General features: G+C 31.6%; 2 protein-coding genes across 6 annotated transcripts; one reads left to right on the top strand and one right to left on the bottom strand.

Annotated features, from left to right (window-relative positions):
* Positions 1–1,376: 1,376 nt before the first annotated feature.
* Positions 1,377–23,410, bottom strand: LOC114731235 (uncharacterized). Of its 5 annotated transcripts, XM_028918371.1 has the most exons (9): positions 23,400–23,410; positions 7,643–7,884; positions 5,086–7,415; positions 4,435–4,503; positions 4,108–4,236; positions 3,572–3,622; positions 3,333–3,473; positions 2,038–3,185; positions 1,377–1,835 (listed from the first exon to the last, which is right to left on the bottom strand). In XM_028918371.1, the coding sequence occupies exons 2-8, from the start codon at positions 7,830–7,832 to the stop codon at positions 2,220–2,222; spliced, it is 3,876 nt and encodes a 1,291-aa protein (XP_028774204.1). In that variant the 5' UTR covers positions 7,833–7,884; positions 23,400–23,410; the 3' UTR covers positions 1,377–1,835; positions 2,038–2,219. The 5 variants fall into 5 exon arrangements, with proteins under 5 accessions (XP_028774204.1, XP_028774203.1, XP_028774205.1 ...); XM_028918370.1 differs by lacking the exon at positions 23,400–23,410 and having other exon boundaries at positions 7,643–7,935; XM_028918372.1 differs by lacking the exon at positions 23,400–23,410 and having other exon boundaries at positions 4,435–4,500; positions 7,643–7,935.
* On the top strand, positions 20,463–24,071 carry LOC114731237 (nucleosome assembly protein 1;2). Its single transcript, XM_028918376.1, has 12 exons — positions 20,463–20,619; positions 20,736–20,779; positions 21,094–21,189; positions 21,762–21,854; positions 22,076–22,154; positions 22,228–22,289; positions 22,401–22,585; positions 22,677–22,854; positions 22,939–22,982; positions 23,114–23,309; positions 23,440–23,454; positions 23,741–24,071. The coding sequence occupies exons 1-12, from the start codon at positions 20,574–20,576 to the stop codon at positions 23,804–23,806; spliced, it is 1,104 nt and encodes a 367-aa protein (XP_028774209.1). The 5' UTR covers positions 20,463–20,573; the 3' UTR covers positions 23,807–24,071.
* The last annotated feature ends 767 nt before the right edge of the window (positions 24,072–24,838 follow it).

Here is a 24,838-nt window from a genome sequence, read left to right as displayed (position 1 = left end):
AAATGAAAGATATTTATGCATAACTGAGCGTATATTGCACATAATTTAGAAAAAAAAGTTACACTCACTCAATTCAAGAATTTTTTTTTACTAAAATTTTTTTCAAATAAGAACTTCTCAACAATTTTCGCAGTACTTCATTCATACAAATCAACTATCGGCAATTCATTGATCTTTTAAATAATAAAAAATGTAGAAAAAATTGTTTGACTGAAAAAGATAATTAGAGGCAGAATAATAGTGAATAAATAAAAAAAATAAAAGAATAGTGGGGAGGCTGAGGCTTTAACGGGAACGGTCGATTCGGTTACCGGCGGAGGCATGGTTATTGTCGGTCATCAGGAGCTGCATGAGTAGCACGTGTCGCAATCTGCATGGGCACCACGTGTCGACTTCTACAACCCCTAACCTCTTCACTGCCATTTCCCTCTGTCGTTTTATTTTGATGGGACTTGTGCTCTTCTCATTGGCCACCTCCTTCCCCTCTCAAATTCTTGTGCCCACTGTAGATCGCCGCCACAACCACAATTTCCGATTTTTAATTAATGTTGAAATGTGAATTTTGCAACTTTTTGACGATTGAAAAATGATGTTACTCGTTGCTTTTTATATGAGATAAAAATTTGCATGTGACTTTTCTTTATTTATAAGTAGCAGTTAGATGTTCTCATCAAATTTTTTTTTATTTTTCATTTCATTCCTATTTTTTTGGGTGAATCATTTTAATAGTCGTGTTAATATTATTGTATTTAATGTCAAAATAATTTTCTATATAATAAATTCTAACAAAGAATATAACATTTTTATATATTTATTGTTTCTAACTACTCACTTTGATTTTTACTATAAGTTCCAAATAAGAAATAATAAACTTATATATAATGAAAAATCTGTTAAAATTAATTAAAAATAATAAATAAGAAATAAATACGCTTTTATTTACAAGTATATCCTTATCATAAGTGGGAAAAGATGAAGGAAAATATATAAGAAAATGTAGTAATAAGAAATAGTGTGGTAAAAAAAAAGAATAAATAATCTGAGGAAAAAATTGGAAAACAAAACAGATTAAATGTTGAGAGAAATTTAAATTGAAATTTATAGAATAAACTATACTCTTTCTCAAATTCAAAGCTTATAATAGAAGTGGAGGTAGTAATTTTAACTCACTTTTTTTTTTTATTAATGTGATTTGATTAATTTTCTATTTAAAAAGAACGAATGGAAGTAATTACTGGGAAGAATAATTGTGCAGCATCAAATTTTTTTGGGTCAAAGCAAGAACTAAAATTCAACGCAAGCCCAAACACATTTTTTTTCTATTTAAAAACTACCTATTATTATAATTCTTGCCTATTAGTAGAAGTAACAATAAATTGTTTTAGAAGTATTGACCCCTTTCATTGAACATATTAATTTACCTTTGGTGAAACAACGTATCTGAAACAAATAATTAAGGTTGAAAAAACGACAATTTTTTCAATCAAAATGAGAGTAAATCTCGGTAGTCTGACTTCATGCACTGCTTCGACATTCAGGGCCCCCCTAACGCAGTGTTGGAAGAAATCAGTTTTTGTTTTGTCTCTCGAATGAGCCATTTTAGCAGAAACGAATGTCTTGCAGCTGGTTTCACCTCCCTCTTCATCAACCTTCATCCATTTTCATGATGCCTTCGTTGTGGTGTCATTATCACCTCGTTCAGAATCCGTATTTCTTGCAGACCACGGGTGATTTCTGGCGGCAAAACTACAATGTCATCTATTTTCATTCATCTCATGTTGAGAAGAGTGGGGGAAATTGTTCATCAAATTTGCTGCCATAATGATCTGCAAGCCCTACAATAACAATATAAAGCACAATCACCAGGAAAGTACTCTAATGAATTTAAAAATGGTTAAATTTTTACTGAGGATTTTAATGTCAAGATCAAGCAATCTGGCATCATGTTTGAGGCAAACGTCTTCCCATTAATTATTAGACGTCAAATACCGCAATGCACAGAAATTTACATTAGTGCAAATGGGTGCAAGATATTACCTGCAATGAGCAGCAAGAAATTATTACAGAAGAAAACAGCACTCGACAACCCTCGGATTATCATCCACTCGACCACGCGATAGGTGGCTTGGAACTTCTCTGTTATACCAAATCATGCAAATGAACTTGAAATCATGAACTCCCAATCATGCACTCCCAGACATTATTGGATCTATGAACTGCTATACATCCTTGTTCATCTCTAATTTCACAGCTGATGCACCAAAAGGGGACTTTAGCTTAATATTGGACTCGTGCTCTGCTGCAAATGATAGAGTTGATAACAGTGCCCTTTGAGCAGAGTTATATACGTGCTTATGATGTCCAGGTGCTAACCGTTCTGAAGATTGACCTGAAATAAATGGAGAAGTTGGAAACATAGATGAGGTCAGAGTTGAAGTCTGAGGAGTATATGCCTTTGTTCCCTCTTGCACTGATCTACTAAGACTGTGATCATGATGAGAGGTTGAGCTAAATTGAACACCATTACTATAACGATGTATTGAAGCTTTTCCTTGGAAACCCAAATCCATTTTCCCCGCTACACATTGATTTTCCTTTAAAGTCTCATTTGAGCACACAGCAGTCTGCAGCCCAATGCCAATTTTACTGCCATCATCCTTCTCTAGAGATGCTTGTTCAGGCGTACCTAAACTTCCTTTCTGACACAACTTGATACCACTTTCCTTATTCAGAAAGGAGCAAACAGTACTTTTGAAATCGGAAATACGACCTTTTCCAAATGAAAGGAAATTAATTCCTTTAGGTACCCCTACTGGCGTTTTCCCAGGATTCATCGAGTTTAAAGCTGTGCCCGATGCACTTTGATTAGAACGGGTCCCAATTTGAACAGAATTTCCCTTGTCTGGCGTTACCATTCCTTGTTTTGGAGATGATGATTTTGAAAAATTGATGAAACTAATTCCTTTAGGTGCCATTGTCGGTGGTTTCTTTACAGTGTCTGTCACCTCTTTTTCTGAATTCAAGTGAGTTTGAATTCCTTTTGAATCAGAGATCTGTTTTTGCTGAGAAGCGCTGCTGCTGCTGATATTAGGCGGCTTGCTTAAGTTTGCATTTCCTAATAGTTTAGGCTCCAACTCAGCTTTGCTATCATTTGAAGATGTAGCAACATCTTGTTTGGTTGGCATCTGTACAATAAGAGTCCAGTTCAGTTAGATTATATATCATGAACGCATATATCGTTGAAACGACTAGGTTGATGCAAATCCTCTATTAGTTCAATCACATCACAGGTTATTACATCATTTACAAATCATATGAAGTTATTGTGGTACCTGGTGTGAAAACATACAAGCATTCCCTCTGCTGCAAGATCCTTTACTCACAAAATTGCTACAAGGATACTTGGAAAGCTCATGATCAAATGGACAGTCATCACCTTTCATGCAAGAGTGACGAGCAAAGTGACAGCACGGCTGCAATTTCAATAAAAATTCAGGTTTTCTAAAATTTAAAAAGCCTAATTAGTTGCTCCCGTTACTTATCACTGAATTAACTACTAGGAAGTAAATACCTTTGATTTTGTCAGAGGCACTATGTCATGTGAGAACTTGCACTTGTCACCCTGTCAATTGTTTTTTTCATTGGAGATGGCAAAGGAAATTAGACTCGTACACTTAGCAATAAACTATCAACATATGCTGCAAAATATGCATCCATTTAAAACTCATGCAAATAATGATCAGGATGGGACGCTTTTGAACATTAAGCAGAAGAAGTCTAATAGAGGTCATGGTAATGCATCCCGTCACATGTTATGCTCCACAATAGAAATATTAAAATTGAAGATCCTCTACATGACTTCAGACAAGCGTTTTAAGGAAATCTTCATGTACAAGAGGAATTACACATGAAATGCCACTATATTTTGATTTTCCCAAATATAGAATGCCTTCAGCCTTACAGTGGGCTTTATGTATAAGAGATGACAAACGAAATTGCGCATATGTAGGTGAAAATTCTACTAGAATTTTATATAGATGCATTCCTTCACTTTTGCAAGCACAAGAGAAAAAGATAATTATCATGTGATTGAGTCATATGAACAACCTCATGGCACCTTCCCTTGAGATAATGTCGGCAATATGTGATAGTTTTTGGTTTCTGTACTGGCTGCAGCTTCAACCTTTTAACCCCAAGTTTTCTGTTCTTTTCTGCCCGCTTCTTTCTTTTCTTTTCCTATGTAATAAAATCAAACAAATAAAAGATCAAACCACATATTGGAAGCATACAGATTTATGCACTATTCCATAAACGATCTTAAGATTGGTTTCAGAAGCGATGGAATTAACTAATTTTTAAAATATAATATCACAACTTAAAACCAATAGCTCAACATTAAAAAATACAAATAACTGAAAAACAATTTAAGAATACCTTCTTTTTGGCCTTCCTTTCCTCAGTAACAGGACCACGCTTTTTCTTACAACTGATGCCAGCTTTCTGCTGTAAAGGATCAACCACAGTGGTCATACAACAAAACAAAACAAAAAACAAATGCAGCACAATTTACTACAAGTTAGTCTGCATCATTCAACGCTTCAATAGAAAAGAGTACATAATTTCTACAAGTGATTGTACATCATGGAGTGTCGTTTTGGCATGGGCACATTCAAATCACATAAATTAATAAACGAACCTAATTTTTAAATTCTTGTGCCTTTCCCAAAACCCTACAAGTTGCAAACACTTCATAGAAACAAGGGAATAATACGCTTCGGGAATTTAACATATTATGCATAAACATGTAGATGAACACTTAAATATGTGTGTGTGTGTGTGTAACACTAAATAAGATAGTATAAGCTCAAAACAAGCCTATAGTATCTTATTTTAACCCCTCACAAAACTAAACTAAACAATAACGAAGGAAGATCATCAAGCAATCAAAACATCTCATGCAGATAAATATAAATAATTAAAATAAAACAAAGACTCATATTTAAATGTTTTAAGAGCAAAGTTAACATGAGAAAATAAAAATGTTTTATTGCACAATTCATTGAAGAATGCAAGTGAAAATCATACCCTTACTGCAGATGTGTTTTGATGATCATCAGTGGCTTCTTCTTCGGGCGAGACTTCTTTGTTAGCCAAAGTGGGTGGCAAGCCAACAACACCTTTAATTCCCCCGTCTTCACTTTTTCCAGTAACCGATATAGAACCATGCTCCACTAAATCTCCATAATCAACAATTTCCCGAGAGATTCCAAAGTCAACTCCATTTGGAAGCCCATTTTTATCACTTTTCCTAGGTTCCATTAGTCTACTGTTATCTTGAGTTGATTCATATTGTTTTTCTTTTTCTTCTTTCTGTATGTTAAAAGGAAATACTATATTTTCAAAAACATGTTTGGGCTTTTGTACATCATGTTCCCTCTGTTCTATCATCAAGGAATCTGCAGAAGACGTATCAATTGAATTCTCATCCATTCTAAAGTCACCTGAAATTTCTCCCTCTTCAATGCCTTCTTTCTTATCTGGATGATCGGAAAATATTGCACCATTTACACAAGTTATTTTTTCTGGCTGCTCTTTTTCATGCTGCATTTCATGTTTAGCATCCAAGATATCAATGTCCATGAACCACATCTCTTCACTATATTTGCCCACATTCAATGTTTCACCATTGATACCCTGATTAACAGATAAGTCCATTGCTTCAGGGACCTTTCTACCTGATGGCTCTATGTCCGAGAGGCCCAAATCCCTCTTCTTACTCTTCCTTACATATGTCTTAGTGGATTTGGAACCATCACTACAATTATGCTCTTCCTTCTCAAGTTCATCCTCTTCAATATCAGGAAGGGAAACGATTGCAGTGCAGCAAGGTTTCGCCAATTCCATTGGATTATGTTGGCTTTTAGGCTTTCTTGTTAAAATCAATGATTCAATATCCATACCATGATCTACAGATATGTGCATTGCTTCAGGAACCTTCTGACCATGTTGTACTTCCTTCTCCAGCTCACCCTCTTTGGTAGTAGGAAGAGAAACAATTGCAGCACAAACTGGTTTTGATGAGTTCATTTCCTTTTGTTGTTTCTCATGCTTTATATGTGAATTTGATGCTTCATTATTCACACCCTCATCCATAGAAAATTGCATTGCTTCAGGAACCCTTTGTCCCTGTTGTTCTTCCTTCTTAAACTCACCCTCTTCAGTAGTAGGAAGAGGAATAATTGCAGCAGAAACAGGTTTCACCAGTTCCATTTCCTTTTGTTGTCTCTTGGGATTTATACTTGAAATCAATGCTTCACTACTCATAGCCTGATCTACAGAAACATGCATTGCTTCAGAAGCCTTTTGACCGTGTTGTTCTTCCTTGTCAAACTTACCCTCTTTGGTAGTAGGAAGAGAAACCATTGCAGCACAAGCTGGTTTTGCTGAGTCCATTTCCGTTTTTTGTTTCTTATGCTTTACACTTGAATTTGATTCTTCATTATTCGTACCCTGATCCACAGAAAATTGAATAGCCTCACATGCCTTTTGACCACGTTGTTCTTCCTTCTCAAACTTACCCTCTTCAGCAGTACGAAAAGAAACAACTGCAGCAGAAACAGGTTTCACCAATTCCATTTCCTTTTGTAGTCTCTCGAGCTCAATACTAAAATTCAACAGGTCATTATATTCCATACCATCATCTAGAGAAAGCTGTGTTGCTACATGAACCCTTTGACCACGTTCTTCCTTCTCAAACTCACCTTCTTCAATAATAGGCAGAGAAACCATTGCATCACAAAGTGGTTCCACTAATTCCATTTCTTTTTGTTGTGTCTCATGCCCTGTACTTGAAGTACTAATTTCAGGTACGGAGGTTTCCTTTGTTTCAGATGTTGAATTGTTAGCAATTAAAGATCCATCAAAGCCTTTGGAGATATTTTGATTAAATTCTCCTTCTATACATAACTGGCTTTCAGTTCCAGATGTGTTGATATTGGATCTCCTAAATTCAGCATGCTCCACTCGGTAATCGATCAAGTCAACTTCACTGCTTCCATTCTGGTTTTCACCTAATCTCAGGTTCAAAGGAATTGAGCCATTGTCAACAAGGTTTTCAGTTCCTTTCGCTATCTGATTCGACTCTTCTATTTTCTTCTGTTCCTTATTCAAACCATTAGTTCTCATAGACAAGGCCTCAACACTTTCACTTTCCCAAATCATCATATCCTGCCTCCCAGCAGAGCCTACATCTTCCTCTACTCCCATTATAAACTCCCTACCACTAGAGTTCTCAAGAACCTGTTTTCCCCGGTGGCATACAGGATGCTTGAGATTCATAAGATCAATACCAGAAAATTGCAAGTTCTGAGGCTCCCTTTCCCTGTTTTCTTGCCCCAATCTATCGATGCCATTGGCTTCAAACAGGAGAAGGAAGAGAGAATTGCATGAGAAATACGCAGTTAAATTGAAACGAACAGCAAACACAAAAGCAAAGCTTAAAACATAGTTTCTAAAGTAAGGTAATTACTTCAATTCCATTTCTAAAGTAAGGTAATTACTTCAATTCCAATAAGAAATCTGTGGAACGATAAGGAAAATTAAAAAAAAAAAAAAAAGGCAAGAGTCGTTGATTTTCACTTACTATGATTTTTTAGCTCTGGAGAAGCAGCATGATTTCCTATTGTGCCAGGTAGACTGCACTCATTGTTGCAGTGGGATAGGATACGAACAAGGGTATGATAAGTCCCACTCTTCAAATGTGATCGACGGTAATGAGGAAAACGCGTCAAAATTTCAGAGGGTTTTGAAGGCTCCAATTGAGCTTCCTCCATCACAAGCAAAGCAGTTCAAAATGACGAAAATTCTATCATAAAACTCCTCTTTCTTTCATATCACCGGAAAAGAAAGAACTCTAACTTTTAGGCGCCAACTGCCTCTGACACCGACGGTCCATGGAGGAGGAGAAACCCGGAGTCGGAGGAGGGGCTGGCGGGCTGCCTTCTGCTATGGGAGGTAGCTCGAAGTCGAAGGAGTAGAAGACACAAGAAGACGGCGAAGCACGAAGTCATGGGGCGCTGCAAATGGACGAGGTATCGAAGACGGTGTATATCGGGCGGAACCAGGAGCCGACCACCCAAGAGGTTGCATTTGCGCGAACGTATAAACGCTGCGTTGCATGCTTGCAGCGTCGGGTTTAGGCTCTTTGTACAAGATTCGTGGGATTTAAAAGAATGAATTAAATTTTTTACAAATAAAAATTTGAGTAAATAAGTCATATTTATAAAATTATACTCAAATTTTATAGAATTAAATTTTATAAAATTAAATTTCTAGAACCTTGAGTAATAAATTTCAAGGTTCTAGAAAGTATAAAATCAAATAGTTGTGTTTTTCATCTTTTATAAATACATAGAGAGAGAGAGAGAATGAACGAAACCAGATAAAAATTTAATTTATTTAACAGAAATCTAATTTATGTAGTTGGTTTATTCAATTTTTTTCGTTTGATTTTTATGTCATTTTAGTTTATATTATTTTATTGAGAAACGACCAATTATGCAAAATTTAAATACCTGTTACATACAACCCAATTAATCTTCCAAATATTTATGTTGTTGTTGTTCTTTGTTTTTTGTTGTGAAATTCATTTAGTATGATGCACATGAATTGGGCATTTGTGCGTGCAATCATTTTACTAGTTAATGAAGCTTGATCCCTTTATTAAAAAGACAAACAACATTGATAAAGTTTTTATTTTATTTCAAAATACTTTTTATTTTAAATTTCCAATAAAATGTAATTATCTTCAGATATTTAATCTTTTTTAAATGAACTTTAGATATTTTATTCTTTACTAGTGAAAAATACTAATAAGTGGAGTAAGAGTTTGTTATAAAAAAAAGTTATGAAAATAAAGAAAATGGTAAGATATTCGAAGAGAACGAAATAATGAATAGAGATAATAATTATAATGGCAAAAATATGCTTTTAATCCTATAATTTTATATAGGATTTTAAATTGGTTCATTAACTTCAAAAAATATAACTTTAGTCATTTAAGTTTGAAATTTTTAATTAAAAAATGATGATATGAAAATCTTAAATATTAATAAAATATTTTCAATCTTAATTGTTAACATATTAAGTTAAGTTTAGTTTTAAAAATAACCATAATTATTACAAAAAATCATTATTTAAGAATATAAATTTTAATGTTAAATAATTAAAAATATATCTTTTAAAGTTAAGAAACCAAACTAAAATTTTATATAAAATTAAAAGATCAAATGTATAAATTTGTTTAATTATGATTATCCATTTGATAAATAGATCAGGCGTTATAAAAATAAAGAAATATTCTCTATTATCCCTCATCTCTTCAACTCTCCACTTATTTTCTCGTTGTTTTGCTGATTTTCTTTTATTGTCATAACATGTTCTTAGCATGAATATCTGATAAATTTGGATGAGGCACATTGAAATTTTCTTAATCTGATCACTTGAAGTTTCTTAATCTTATACTACCTCCGGTCCTTAATATAAGACCCCGTTTGACTTTTAGTTTGGTCCTAATTATAAGAGCCCAATCCATTTTGTCTCTCATATTTATGCATTTTTTTCCAAGATAGTCCTTCTAATAATGATAGTTCTAACCAACACACTTAATTAGCAAAGATATTTTAGGAATGACAACACTTATTTGTTACAAATAACTAATTTAACTTACTTCCTTAATCTCCTCAAATTAGTCAACGGGGTCTTATAATTAGGACCGGAGGTAGTATTATCTTTATATTTCATATTTTATGATTTATCGTCTAAATATTCAAGATCTATTATTCTATACATAATGATTATAATTATCAATTTAATAACAATTTTTTTAAAAGAAAAGTATTGAATATGTGTATATTAAGTGGCAAGAGTCACATGCCTTTAATTTTTTATCTTATTAAACGACCATAAGTTGTGTAATTTTAATTTTTTATCTTATAATTAAACGGTCAAAAGTCACGTGGTCTTAATCTTGAAAAAGATTGAAGTGTGGTTTATTTATTAATATTTCCATGCGCTGAACCTATAATATTAATAGAGACACTAACAATTTATTATGCTTTAGAAAAACATTATTCTTGACTATTTTCTTTTGGAAATATTAGAATGTTTTCCTCCCTGTGAATGGTATGATCTGTTTCATAGCATAAAAAGACCTCTTATATCAATGTTGTATATGTTGCTAGGTTTATTCTTTTCTAATATTATTATTTTTTATGATGTTGTCACGTCAACTCTTACAAAATTTGAGTTTGTTACTATTGATTTTACTGAGAAAAAAAAAATTATATTGAGTGCCAGATGTGAAAATCCATCCAAATATCAATAGTTTGGAAGACACAATCAAAAAAAGATAATTATGCATCTAATCAAGTCAAAGCCAAAGCTTTTTACACCACTATTTTTTTGAAAGGTTAAAAATTGAATATTTAAATGTAAAAGACCTATTTCTTATCTGGAACATCTTAAAAGAAAGGCATGACCATAAAAAAAGTGTTATTGTTTCAAAAAACTTCTTATAACTGAATTCATTTATGTCTGTAAGATTTTAAACTTGTGAGTGAGTATAATTTTGTAATATTTAGAATAAGCTTTCTATGAAAATCATGTGAGAAAAAGTTACTGATGATGGATGTTACAGAATTATACATACTACCTTCGGTCCTAATTATAAGAGCTAGTTGACTAATTTGAGGAGATTAAGGAAGTAAGTTGAGTTAATTATTTGTCCTAAATAGGTGTTGTCTTTTCTAAAATATTCTTGCTAATCAAATATATTGACTAGAACTATCATTGTTAGAAGGGCTATTTTAGAAAAAAATGTATAAATATGAGAGATAAAGTGGATTGGGGTCTTAGATTTAGGACCAAAATAAAAGTCAAACAGTGTCTTATATTAAGGATCAGAGACAGTACATGTTTAAAGTCTTACAAGTATAAATGCATTCATAGTCATAACAAACTTTTGAAAGAACAATAGTTTGCTAGTAGTCATACTTTTGTTTTAAGCTAATCTAAAGAATAAATTGATTTTTTATGGTCGCATACTCAATTTTTAGCCGTTCTTGCATATGGTGGCATATAAAATTTTGGTTTTATCTTGATAAGATGTTTAATCGTCTCTGATTGTATTTTCCAAGTCAGTGGCATTTAGATAAATTTTGCATCTATTACTTAAAGTAAATTATTTTTTTTCCTAATAATATCCAAAACCACAAACTCAAGTTTCGTAAGGTTACCTATGATATTATTATAAAAAAAGAATATAATATCTGAAAAGATAAACATAATAATCTATAAAACATTAGCTTGTTTAAATATAAGATGTTTCTTAAACTATATAAAAGAAATCATATCATCCAGAACAATGAAAATATTTTAAATAGCTCCAAAAGAAAACAAATAGGAATAATGTTTTTCTAAAGCACAATAATGGTTAGGATATCTATCAACATTATAGGTTTATCTTATGAAAATATTAGTAAACAAATCACGTAGTAATTCTTCTCAAAATCAAAACGACATGGCTTTTTCTCATTTAATAAAATAAAAAATTAACGTTATATAACTTCTGATAATAAAATAAGAAATCAGAGCTATATAACTCCTAGTTGTTCAATTTAAACATATTCAGTACTTTATCCTTTTGAAAAAGAAACGCAAACTTTTATCAAATGGATAATCATAATTATGAAATGTAGATGTTGAATATTTAAACAGTAAATCATGAAATATAAAGATAAAAGCTTTAAGAAAATCAAAATATCAGACCTTCTCATCAAGACCAAACCTGTTAAGTGATCAATATCTATACCTCCTATAATTTAGTTAGAGGCTCATGCTCATGACATATTATGGAAACAAGGAAAGGGACGAGATATTCAACAAGAAAATAAAAGAATATGTAGAGAATTGGATTGAATAAGAGTGAAAGAGAATATTTCTTCTTTTCCACAATACCAAAATACATAATCGCTATTTATATAGACACAAAAATTCTCATCTTAATAAAATCTACCCATTCCATAATAATATAAGATAACAGAGATGATAAGGGATAATGTGAGATATGCAGAGATTCACATCAATATTATATTCATAACAATAAATAAATTTGCATATTTTCATTAAATAATATTAACTAAATTGGGATAATTTTAAAAAAAATATTTTTGAATTTCAAAATACGAAATCAATATTATTCACTATATTGATAATATTTAAAAAATAATTAGCAACACATTTTTATACTCAGTCTTAATTTGGGATTTTAAAATTTTAGAAGTGTTATGAAATTAACCAACAATGAAAGTAGATTGGAGAAGAGAAGTAGACAAGAAAATGAGAGAATGATATTGTATTCTTTCACTTGCTTCACAATACAATGGCATGCCTTATTTATAGGCATAGTCTTATACATAAGTTACATTGGTACTTAAATGATAGATAGTGGATAATAAACCACATGAATATGAGTGGGGGGAGTTACAAGATTAAAGGCATAGTGGAAAGGTAATGGAGTAGTGGAAGATTAATGCCTAGTGGAAGTAGTGGGAGTTGATGATGAAGTTGAGAGGAAGAGGAAGAGGAAGAGGAAGAGGAAGAAGAGGAGATGGACATCCACATGTTATAATATTCATAACACTCCCCCTTGGATGTCCATTATATAATATATGTGCCTCGTTAAAAAACTTCAACTAGGAAAAACCCTGTGGGATAAAAACCTAGTAGAAGAAAAAGATTACACATTCACTGATACATTATTTGATGCTGCCTCATTAAAAACCTTGCTAGGAAAACCCAATGGGAAAAAACCATAGACAAGGAAAAAAGAGTACAGCGTTTATTAACTCCCCCTCTTGATAATATCAATTGATATCCTTGAGTCTGTGACATTCGATATCATGAACAAACTTTTCAAATATTGTAATAGGAAGTGACTTGGTGAACAAATCTGCTAGATTTTTATTTGAATGAATTTGCTGGATATATCTTTCACCATCTTTTGGATATTGTGAGATAAATACTCCATTTGGAATTACCAGCATGTGAATCAGAAAAGAATCTAGAATTCTATTCCAATGTCTTTGGTGAAGAAATATATCTTACCAGTAAGTTAACAGCAAATGATATGTGATGTCATGTATGACTGATAAGATATGATATGATACTTCTGGACCTATGATTTGGTACTTCTGGACCAAGTAGTTTTTCATCACCTTCTCAAAATATATAAAGTTCTTTATTCACCTCCACAAATCTCACAACTATCAAAGTATATAATGGATATGATTTATCCATATAAAAATACTTTAAGGTTTTTCTTGTATCAATTATTTGATACACAAAAATCTTCATTTCTCAAGTATTCAATTTCCAATCCAAAGCAAAACTTTGTTCTTTTCAAGCCCTTCATTTCAAATTCTTTCTTTAAGCAATCCATAGCTTTTGTAAGCTCTTCAGGAGTTCCAATAATATTTATATCATCAGCATAAACAATTATAGCAAACTCACTTTCAGATCTTTTCATAAAAATACATGGGCAAATTGGATCATTTTTATATCATTTCTTCAACCGATATTTACTTAGTCGGTTATACCACATACGCCCTGATTGCTTCTGGCAACTTATTTAACTTAATCTTTGTTCTCAAGAACTTAAATTGTATGCTTCTGGCAAGTGAAATTCTTTAGGGAATTTCATATATTTTGATTCAAAACTATAAAATGGATCATACATACTGAAATTATTTTAATCTTCATAATATTTTATATACTGAAAGATTTTCTTATATATGCTCCTGGCATATTTTTGAATCCTTCAAGGATTATCATGTAAATTTTACTATTTAATGATCCTCATCCAGGGGTCATCTAGCAGGCACATTTCATAATGCCAGACTATTCAAATATGCAAAATGATATCCACCACAAAGTAATATGTCTCATCATAATCATTTGTGAAAATCTATATTTTCACATAAATGTCTATATATTCTATAGAAACTTTATATGTGTTGGGACTACAGGCCCATTTTCACATATCGAAATAACATTTTCATCACATCTTTTCCTTTTTCTTTTCTTCTTGGCCAAATTTATATCTACTTTGTATGATAGATCTATACGTAAGATCCTCTTTTTATCATGTGATATTCTTATGAAAAATCATTGTCGACAACTTTACCTTTTCGGTTCCATTTTTTCTTTTGTGACATAACTTGTTGAGATCTCTTTCTTCCTTTTCAGGTACCTGAACCTCTTCTGGAGTTTTACAATTAGTTATGTCTTGACACTCTTCTAGAGTACATGCCTCCTCAATATAACTTCTAAGTTGTATGCTCCTCTTTATTCAAGATATTTATATTGGAACCGATTAACCTCTCATGCTTCTGGCATGTCTTAATATTTAAAATAATTGGAGCATTTTTAGCTGGAATAAGAGATTTAAAAATTTTCATTCAAGTCAGTAAAATATTTTGTAATATTTCATGAATGCAATTTTGATGAACTTCTGGTCCATACTAATATATTTGAGGATCTATATTTAATAGTAATAATGCATTCCATGCATTCTCTTTTCCAGCTACTCAATTTCTCCCCCTCATGTTAGGAAAACTTTGTCGAATAACAGTCAACTAATTATGTAGTATAAGTCTCCTAAATCCATTTGCTTCTTTTAGGAACATTATTTTGTTCCATTTAAAAACAAACAAGAAGAAGGAGGTTCTTACCCAACATATGTCCCAACTTTCTTTAAATATCCATCTATGTGCATTGTGGTGGATTGGTAAGAATAAATATTACACATTTCAATCTTTAGATGGAAAATATCTTGCTCCTGACCAAAAGCCAATTTCATTGGGAGAATTTTGTTGCCTTGATGTCTATAAGTGCTGCAATATATCAAATATGCCAACACTAAAATGGAAAAATTTGTTCTCATAAATATTGATCAAGCTATTCACGGAGGCATCAACAAATGATTTTGCTAGATCAATTTGTTAAGCAGGCTTTTCAACATTAAAAGCCTGATATATAAATTCACTAGTATCTTTAAAATCAAGTTTTGGGAATCATAGTCTGGAAATATTTATCTAAATAATCTTGCAAACTTCAGGTTGCAAATTAATATCAATCACACATCTTACCATTTTATATAGATGCATCTATCAAATATTAAATACTTGTATGGCTTATGTGCTTCTAAATGGGCCCATATATATTTCCAGAAATATAGTGATCCATTCGAAAACAAAACATAACTAGTGATATTTTATAATCAATTTTCTTTGAGAACAAGCAGCACATACGGATTCTTAAAAATGTTGGCTATTCGGAAGAATCTTCTGGTTCTTCAATGGATATCAATACATAATCTTCAATAATTATATAGTTTAAGATGATCAAACAAGTCATGCCAACAATAAATCTAATTATATCAGTAAACTTCTGGTTTACTGTATCATGTTTCGTTACCAATAATAAACTTTTCAATATAATATATGATTGATGATATCCATTTATGAAATTGATATGAAAAATATATCCAATATCAACTCATATTTGTATTTCAACAGTTTTTCCCCTCAAGATTGAGTCATTCAAATATGATTCATTTATTCATATATTTCATAAATAGCTGCTAGCATAAAATAGGTTAAAGTCAATAACCTATCTTTTGCTTGGAAGCTCAAGTACTTCCTAGTTTATCTATAGTTACGGACTTTAATCCAATTATACTATAATATTTACACTCTTTGGAGAACCAAAGTTGCGATGTAGATCTATGGATCATATTTTTCACTATCAATACTTTGTTTGCTCATAAAAAAAAATCAGTATTAGTTCTTCTGGAACTATATTAATACTATTACATCTAGTTTTTCAGGAACTATATAATTTAAGAGGAATATGAAAGACAACTCTATTTCAATATATTATTAACATAATAACAAATAATTATGAGTATCATAGATTTAACTTACAAGACACATAGAAAACACACAAAAATGATGAAGAACATTTAAAATGAACTTTTAAAAGTAAAGTACTTAATGTTCAAAACTTCTCAACATTAATCAAGGTACTATAGACATTTAAAATGTTCAAAACTAATATTAAATCAGATCACATAAATAAGATATAAATAAACAAAATATAACTAGTAACTCTTGAGTCTATTTGATCTATTTAGTTTTATATCACACACTTATCAATATTACAATATCAAATTCTTATAACATTTGTTTCTCACAAATCACAATAAATTTAAAGACCAATAAAAATTAAACATTATACACATAGCCTTCTAGGCATATACTTATATGTTTTCTATTTTTATATATACTTTGGATATCTATCTTTCTTCATAACTTACTGCCTTCAGGCATTAAAATTAGCTTCGATATTTTCATAATATCACATGGTCTTTTTGATTCCACAACCATTTTTCTTTAACATTTGCTTTTCAATGAACTAATATATATTTGTCTATATGACTTCTGGTCATATTATAACAGGTGTTCATAATTTTATCATATTGATCATAGGGCCATTACTAATTCTGCTATTATGATTCAATAGTCAAGTCCCAAGATTATTGTCCTTTTAGTTATCAGTTCCACTGATACAATGTTATCATATTCTTTATCACTCTTATGAATATATTATTTGCTTTCAATAGCACACCATCAATTTTCTTAAATATTAGTCTTCCGGACTATAACAAAATTTTCAGAACTACAAAGTTCTTTTGTATCGTTTCATTTTTAACCATCAATTTTCAAGACTTTGATATAGATTATCAAATTGTGACAATTTTGTCATGCCATCTGTTACTACCACAAGATAGTCTGTTATCAAATAATCATCAAAACGTGATGTGGCTTCTGGCCATTTAATCACAAAATCAAGAATATAATGATAGTAGAATCATGAAAATATAAGAAAAGTAAGAAATAAAAATAAAAATTTTCATATCTTAATATGATGAATAAAATATTCGATTGCCAATGAATCAATATGGTTAATATGCAAAACCATCATTTGCTTTAAATAAATTGGAGAAATCTTACCAAATTGTTCGGATCAAGCTATCTTCATTCAACGAACAAAACATCAACGTGCATCAACTAGAAGCCATGAACTCTGATGGTAGAGTCTCGTGCTGATAACGTGTTATGAAATTAACCAACAATGAAAGTAGATTGGAGAAGAGAAGTAGACAAGAAAATGAGAGAATGATATTGTATTCCTTCACTTGCTTCACAATACAATGGCATGCCTTATTTATAGGCATAGTCTTATACATAAGTTACATTGGTACTTAAATGATAGATAGTGGATAATAAACCACATGAATATGAGTGGGGGGAGTTACAAGATTAAAGGCATAGTGGAAAGGTAATGGAGTAGTGGAAGATTAATGCCTAGTGGAAGTAGTGGGAGTTGATGATGAAGTTGAGAGGAAGAGGAAGAGGAAGAGGAAGAAGAGGAGATGGACATCCATATGTTATAATATTCATAACAAGAAGTGTTTTTTTTGGATATTTTCTCAATTAAATTTTACTGCAATTTTTATAATAAAAGCTTTTCTTTTTTCAAAAGGTTAAGATGTAATTTTGACTTGATCTTATTTTTCAAGTGTAGTTCTGTCTTATCTTTTTATTGGTGTAATTTTAACATTAATTTTATTTTTTGAATGCAATTTTACCCCTTTGCACCTAAAGATGAGGGGCAACACTACACTTAAAAAATAAAATCATAAGTAAAATTACACGAGCAAAATTATACCTTAACTCTGTATTTGGATAAAAAGAAAATGAAAAAGGAAAGAAAATTAGAGAAAAAAATGAAGAGAGAAATGAGTTTTTTTTTTTCCTGTTTGGATGAGGAGAGAAAAGCAAGAGAAAAGAAAGGTATGATTTATGAGAGAAAACGGAGTATGTCGCTTGTGTCATTTTCTTTTCAACTTTTTTTTCCATGTATCAAGAAAAAATAAAAAAAACTCATATTTCTTATATACCCTACTTCATATTAGATGGGTATACGCATGTTTTGCTTTTAATGCAATTTTTTTAATTTTATATATGACTACTTTATAATTTAGCAAAATTATTTCATTACAGCCAAATAATATATATTTTACTTATTTTCTTTTATCAAATTTAAATTTTTTATCATATTTAATTTAAAAAAATTATTCAGATTTTTTTCTATTAAAAATAACATTTTTTACTAGATTATTTGATTTTTACATATAATAATATGATAACATACTTTTATTAATTAATTTTATTTTAAATTATTTGATAATATCAATATTCATATAATTTTTCAACTGAGATATTTAATTTGATTTCAAACATCATATATTTTGAGATAAAAGTATTTTAGTTATTTACATATTTGTTTTTTCCCTCTATTTTTTCTCTTTTATTCAAAGAAGATGAGTAATAATATTTTTTGGGAAAAAGACAGAAAAATGCTACTTAAATTTTATAATTCTCAAATGGTATGTTAAATTTGAAAAATCCCAATTTGGTTTCAAAAGACTAAATTGGGATTATTATGTGAAAAGAAAAGACCAAATTGCCCTTCATTTTAACTATTATTTTTAAAATATCACAGCCCCCTGCCGATCACCGAAGTTCTGGCGACCAGCCGACAATTGGTCACCAAAGCTTTGTTGGTCGGAAATTTTTGTTTTTTGAAATTTTTTACAACTTCAATATAACGGTTAACAACTTTTGTAATATTATTAACAACTTTAGTATAGCAATTAACAATAGGTTTTCTGGGAAATTCAACAAACTCCGGCGATCGGAAACAATTTTTCTAAAAATTTTTACAACTTCAATATAACCGTTAACAACTTTTGTAACGCAATTAAGAACTTCAGTATAGCAATTAACAACAGGTTTTCTGGAAAATTCAACAAACTCCGGCGACCGGATTTTTTTGAACATTTTTACAACTTCAATATAACCGTTAACAACTTTTGTAACGCTATTAACAACTTTAGTATATCAATTAACAACAGTTTTTCGGAAAATTCAACAATTGGTCGCCGGAGCTCCGGTGGAGGAAAACAATTTTTTTTGAAAATTTTTACAACTTCAGTATAACGGTTAATAACTTTTGTAACTCTAGTAACAACTTCAGTATAGCAATTAACAACAGGTTTTTTGAGAAATTCAACAAACTCTGGTGACCGAAAACAATTTTTTTGAAAATTTTTACAACTTCAATATAACCGTTAACAACTTTTGTAACGCTATTAACAACTTTATTATATCAGTTAACAACAGATTTTTTGAAAAATTTAACAATTGGTTGCCGGAGCTCCGGCGGAGGAAAACAATTTTTTTGAAAATTTTTACAACTTCAGTATAACGGTTAACAACTTTTATAACCCTATTAACAACTTTAGTATAGCGGTTAATAACAGGTTTTTGAGTTTGTTAAAGGCATTACTGAAGTTATAAAAATGCCACTTTTTGAATTTTTTGAAAAACCTATTGTTAACTGCAATACTGAAGTTGTTAACCATTATATTAGAGTTGTAAAAATTTTCAAAAAATGTAATTGTTAACGTTACATTGAAGTAGAAATTTTTTACAACTTCAGTATAACGGTTAACAACTTTTATAATGCTATTAACAACTTCAATATAGCAATTAACAACAGGTTTTCTGGGAAATTTAACAAGCTTCGGTGACCGGAAATAATTTTTTTTGAAAATTTTTACAACTTCAGCCTAACGGTTAACAACTTTTGTAACTCTATTAACAACTTCAGTATAGCGGTTAACAACAGGTTTTTCAAAAAAATTAAAAAAGTGGCATTTTTACAACTTCAGTAATGCTTTTAACAAACTTAAAAACCTATTGTTAACCACTATACTGAAGTTGTTAATAAGGTTATAAAAGTTGTTAACCGTTATACTGAAATTGTAAAAATTGTAAAAATTTTCCTCCACCAGAGCTCTGGCGACCAATTGTTGAATTTTTCAAAAAATCTGTTGTTAACTGATATAATAAAGTTGTTAATAGCATTACAAAAGTTGTTAACGATTATATTGAAGTTGTAAAATTTTTCAAAAAAATTGTTTCCGGTCATCGGAGTTTGTTAAATTTCCTAGAAAACCTGTTGTTAATTGCTATACTGAAGTTGTTAATAAGGTTATAAAAGTTGTTAACTGTTATACTGAAATTGTATAAATTTTCAAAAAAATTTATTTTCCTGGGATTTTTCAAATTTAACATACTATTTGGGGATTATGAAGTTTAAGTAGCATTTTTTTTGTCTTTTTCCCTTATTTTTTCTTCATTTTTTTTTTTAAAAAATAAAAGCTGTTACCCTACGAAGTCCAAAGAACCAGTATGTTTCTCAACGGAAGTCTCATTTAGATACCTTCTTTGCTTGCTGTCTAGGGTTTTGGCAAATTTGCTGTATCTTCTTCTCCTGTGCCTCCCTCATTTGCATCCTTCATTGCAACCCACGAGTGAAGCTCAATGAGCAACGACAAGGATAATCTCAATATGCAGGATCTTAGCTCTGGTGACATACCATCTCTTATCTGTTCAAATCCGCTTTCCCTTGAAATCTTTTGCATTTCATCTTCTTTTCTCGCTGGAATTTATCCTGCTTCTCATCTTGTTTATTTTTCCGTGAAGCTCTTAATGAGGATGATCGAACAGACCTCGTCAATGCTCTCAAGGTCTGTATACTCCTTATCAGTTACTTATAGTGTTTGATATTTGCTTTGTTTGAGTTGTTTACTTTAAGGGAAACTGCTGGAGGGGAAAATTTCTCTTTTTTAGTTCCCTCGGAAACTTAAGCTTATTTTACTCTATTCTTATAATTTTTTCCTAACCAGTGCTGTGTGTCGTTGTCCATTGAATTTTGTATTCCCTTTTCATGAACTGTAGATTGTGGTTCATTGCCAATAATCACGGGGAATTAGGGTATTAACGTCAAGTTCCTTTTTTGCGTTGGTTTGATTTTCACTGATTTGGAAATTCTCTTCTGCAGAATAAGATGCAGAGTTTGGCTGGTCAGCACGCAGACGTTCTAGAGAGTCTATCGCCCAATGTCCGGAAGCGTGTTGAGTTTCTCAGAGGGATTCAGGCATGTCCTTGTTTTCGGAATAAGCGCAACAAATTATAATGCTAATTTACAGGGGTTTAATTTTCTTCCGCATGTTTGTTAACTGCTCCTCTGTTGGAAATATACGATCTTTCACTTAGATTTAGAGATGCTTTGCAATATAAGGTGTAAATTATTTTGTTGCTTGCCGATATAATATGGTAAATTTTTATTTTTATTTTCATCTTAAGCAAGGTTGTGATATGCTGCATACGCTAAAAATTTGGACGAAGGTAAAGGTGGGTCAATAGCTTGATTCTAAACACTGTTGGATGTAAGCTGCTTAAATATTTATGGAGTTCGATTGAGTAATGAAGCTGAAGTTGACTTATGAACTGACCCAGGAATTTTGGTGTCCTTGCACTTTTTATGACCTCAGAAATCTGACTTTCAACTCAGAAGCGTTTGGGCATAACTGTGATTGCATATCATTCATCTTGGAGAGTTGAAATTGGATCATAATTCGTGTTCGTTGATAATGTATCTGTTCAGATGGAGATGGCAATTTCTGTGTATTCCATGAAATCTCACAATGAAATTTCTTCCTCTTGCAGAGTCAACACGATGAATTAGAGGCAAAGTATTTTGAGGAGAGGGCAGCTCTAGAAGCAAAATACCAAAAATTGTATCAACCTTTGTATACAAAGGTATTTTCAGTATTCTATACTTGTAAATATTGAAGATGATGAATTATGGTTGACATAAATGAATATTGCTCTTCCGTAATACTAAGGCTGTATAGTTAAAAATTGCGGATTTCTTATTTCAATTTTAATGTTTGTGTCCATTCTTTATTTATTATAACTCCTAATTTTGGGACATTTGATTTTTGTTATCTGCCACTATAACATTTAACGTACGAATACAGCGCTATGACATTGTAAATGGTGTTACGGAAGTTGAAGGAGTTGCAGATGAAGCAGCAGCTAATACAGAAGAGGAGAAAGGTACCATACATAATGCCTACTCTATTCTTTGAAAAGGGTTTCAGTTTTTTGATTTACTTGTGTGCGTATGTAGAGAAAGGTGTACCTGCTTTCTGGCTCACTGCAATGAAAAATAATGAAGTGTTAGCTGAGGAGGTTTGTCAATTGAGTTTAATCTTTACAATCTATTCAATTCTGAGTTTCATAGTCTTGGTACTAGCATAGTTAACTTATATATATGTGTGTATATATATACATATATCTCAGATTTCTGAGCGAGATGAAGGTGCTCTCAAGTTTCTTAAAGACATTAAGTGGAGCCGGAATGAAAACCCTAAAGGATTTAAGCTCGAGTTTTTCTTTGATACCAATCCTTATTTTAAGAATTCTGTCTTGACCAAAACTTATCACATGATTGATGAGGATGAACCTATACTGGAGAAAGCAATTGGGTATGTTCTTTCTTTGTTGATTCACTCCCTACATCTAGTCCCCGGTGCACAGTCACATTACTAAGGCTGGTTTATTGCATTTTTCTTGTAGGACGGAAATTGAATGGTATCCAGGAAAGTGCTTGACGCAGAAGCTGCTTAAGAAAAAGCCTAAGAAGGGTGCCAAGAATGCTAAACCAATCACCAAAACTGAAAATTGTGAAAGTTTCTTTAATTTTTTCAATCCACCACAAGTTCCTGAAGATGATGAAGATATTGACGAAGATATGGTATGTTTCCTTGTACATGATCTACGGGCTAGTGATTTTGAATATTTTTCTTTCTCTTATGTCAGTCATTTTCTTTTTGAATAGGCTGAAGAACTTCAGAACCAGATGGAACAAGATTATGACATTGGGTAAGCTTAATCACGTTTAGTAATGTAATCTTTCAACCAACTGTTGACTCTGGATTTCACCTTTTCGGTATTTCATATTTCATCTTCATAATTTTGTGTGATTTCTGAGTCACCTTTATTTCTCTGTTCAGGTCAACAATAAGAGACAAGATTATCCCCCATGCTGTTTCGTGGTTTACTGGGGAGGCCATTCAAGGAGAGGAGTTTGGAGACATAGAGGATGATGAGGATGATGATGAAGACACTGAGGAGGAGGATGATGAAGAGGAGGAGGATGAAGATGAGGATGAGGATGAGGATGAGGAAGAGCAAAAGAGTAAAAAGAAGGTAATTTGTGCAGATCGTTCCCTTTGTATTTTGAAATCACTTTGTTTTTATTTACTGTTTGAATAGGAACTGATGATTATTTTCTTTCACCCTTTCCGGTGTCAAATTTTGTTTGGAATGCTGCCTGCAGTCATCAGCACACAAGGTAAAGAATCGTGATATGCAAATGAGATGATATTAAGCACAGACAAAAAATCTACCACAGAAAGTTTTATCAACTCCTGTTCTCTACTATGCGGCCCCAGTACTTAACAAAGCCAATTATGCCAAATACATGTCCAACACAAATTAGACATGGCATTTGGAATTGAATTTGTTCATAATATGCTCTGTGGTGTTGTTTGTTGTATTAATATCGCTATCTCAGTTTAATAGGTTCTTTGGTTTTATGGAGTTTGCTCTAATTCAAATTTATTTTTCTGTATCTTCAGAAGAGTGGAAGAGCGCAGGTAGGTGGTCAGACGGGTGAGCAACCTCCAGAGTGCAAGCAGCAGTAGCGGAGGTTGTTTTGTTGAGTTTGTAGCTGTGTTTAGGTGCCTGAATGAATGCTGCTGGGTCAAAAAATGGGTGCAAGTGAAGCAGTTTTTGATGGTTATTTATTCATTCTTCTCTCTTAATCTTATATGATCTGAGTGGTTTTGAGAGTTGCCTTCTTTTTCCCCAATCTCTCTGCAGAGAATGTGGCTAGATATAGTTAGGGATGTTGTGATTTCTCAATGCTTGAATTTGTATCTCAGACACTTCGGTTAATTATATATATTGTGACTTTTAGTCTTTACAGCTCCAAATTGTGTCTGCCGGCATATATTTTCTTTCCCAGGATTTCAAATTTCAAACTCCTCAGGACAAGTTGCTGCTGTTTTTTAAGGGGTGTTTGGGCAAAGACAAAATCATAGTTTTAATAGAACTTTTACGATATACGAAGTAAATATATAGAGGGGTTTATTTTGATTTGTGAAAAAGTATATTTGAAAAGTATTTTTGGAGTTACCCGAACACTTTCTTAGTATATTTAGATCAGCGATAAAAGATCTTGTTTTTTTTATTCACATTCTCTCTACTATCCATACCCATCGGTAGATAAAATTCCTAATAAAATATCAAATTATTAAAAACAACTTAATTCACAGCTGCTAGATTTTCGTCATCACAATTTAAAACTATAATAAGCATATTGGAAACATAATTTTAAAAGACATTAAAATAAAAGAAGAATGCAAGAGACACAGATGGGATGAATTCTACTTGCCAAAAAAATTTCCGACAACGACGCTTCCAACGATGGTGGACTCTTCCAAGGCCACTGCAAGTATCAAGGGTTGTCCACTGAATATTTTAATTAGATGCATTTCTCATTATATTAAAAAGATAATTTTTTTTGCCCGCATATAAGGAGTTTAAACAAGCTACATTATTGTTGGCAAAAAATAAATTAAAAAAAAATTGAGTTACATTATTCATTACATTTTTGAGTGTACAAGGCAAAATTTTCGTCTCATATTTATCTAGTATAAAATTAATTTGACATT

The sequence above is a fragment of the Neltuma alba genome, unplaced genomic scaffold (genome assembly GCF_004799145.2).
Source record: "Neltuma alba isolate B1F8T4 unplaced genomic scaffold, ASM479914v2 tig00012808_pilon, whole genome shotgun sequence".
In the NCBI taxonomy this organism is placed as follows: Eukaryota; Viridiplantae; Streptophyta; class Magnoliopsida; order Fabales; family Fabaceae; genus Neltuma; species Neltuma alba.
This window is presented reverse-complemented; position numbering and strand designations above follow the sequence as displayed.

Coding starts and splice junctions, on each gene's coding strand:
- LOC114731237 (XM_028918376.1), top strand. CDS start 20,574: ATGAGCAACGACAAGGATAATCTCAATATGCAGGATCTTAGCTCTG. Junction 22,586..22,676: donor ATACTGGAGAAAGCAATTGG/GTATGTTCTTTC, acceptor TTTTTCTTGTAG/GACGGAAATTGAATGGTATC. Junction 22,855..22,938: donor AAGATATTGACGAAGATATG/GTATGTTTCCTT, acceptor CTTTTTGAATAG/GCTGAAGAACTTCAGAACCA.
- LOC114731235 (XM_028918371.1), bottom strand. CDS start 7,832: ATGGAGGAAGCTCAATTGGAGCCTTCAAAACCCTCTGAAATTTTGACG. Junction 3,474..3,571: donor TGCCTCTGACAAAATCAAAG/GTATTTACTTCC, acceptor TTGAAATTGCAG/CCGTGCTGTCACTTTGCTCG. Junction 3,186..3,332: donor CTTGTATGTTTTCACACCAG/GTACCACAATAA, acceptor CTTATTGTACAG/ATGCCAACCAAACAAGATGT.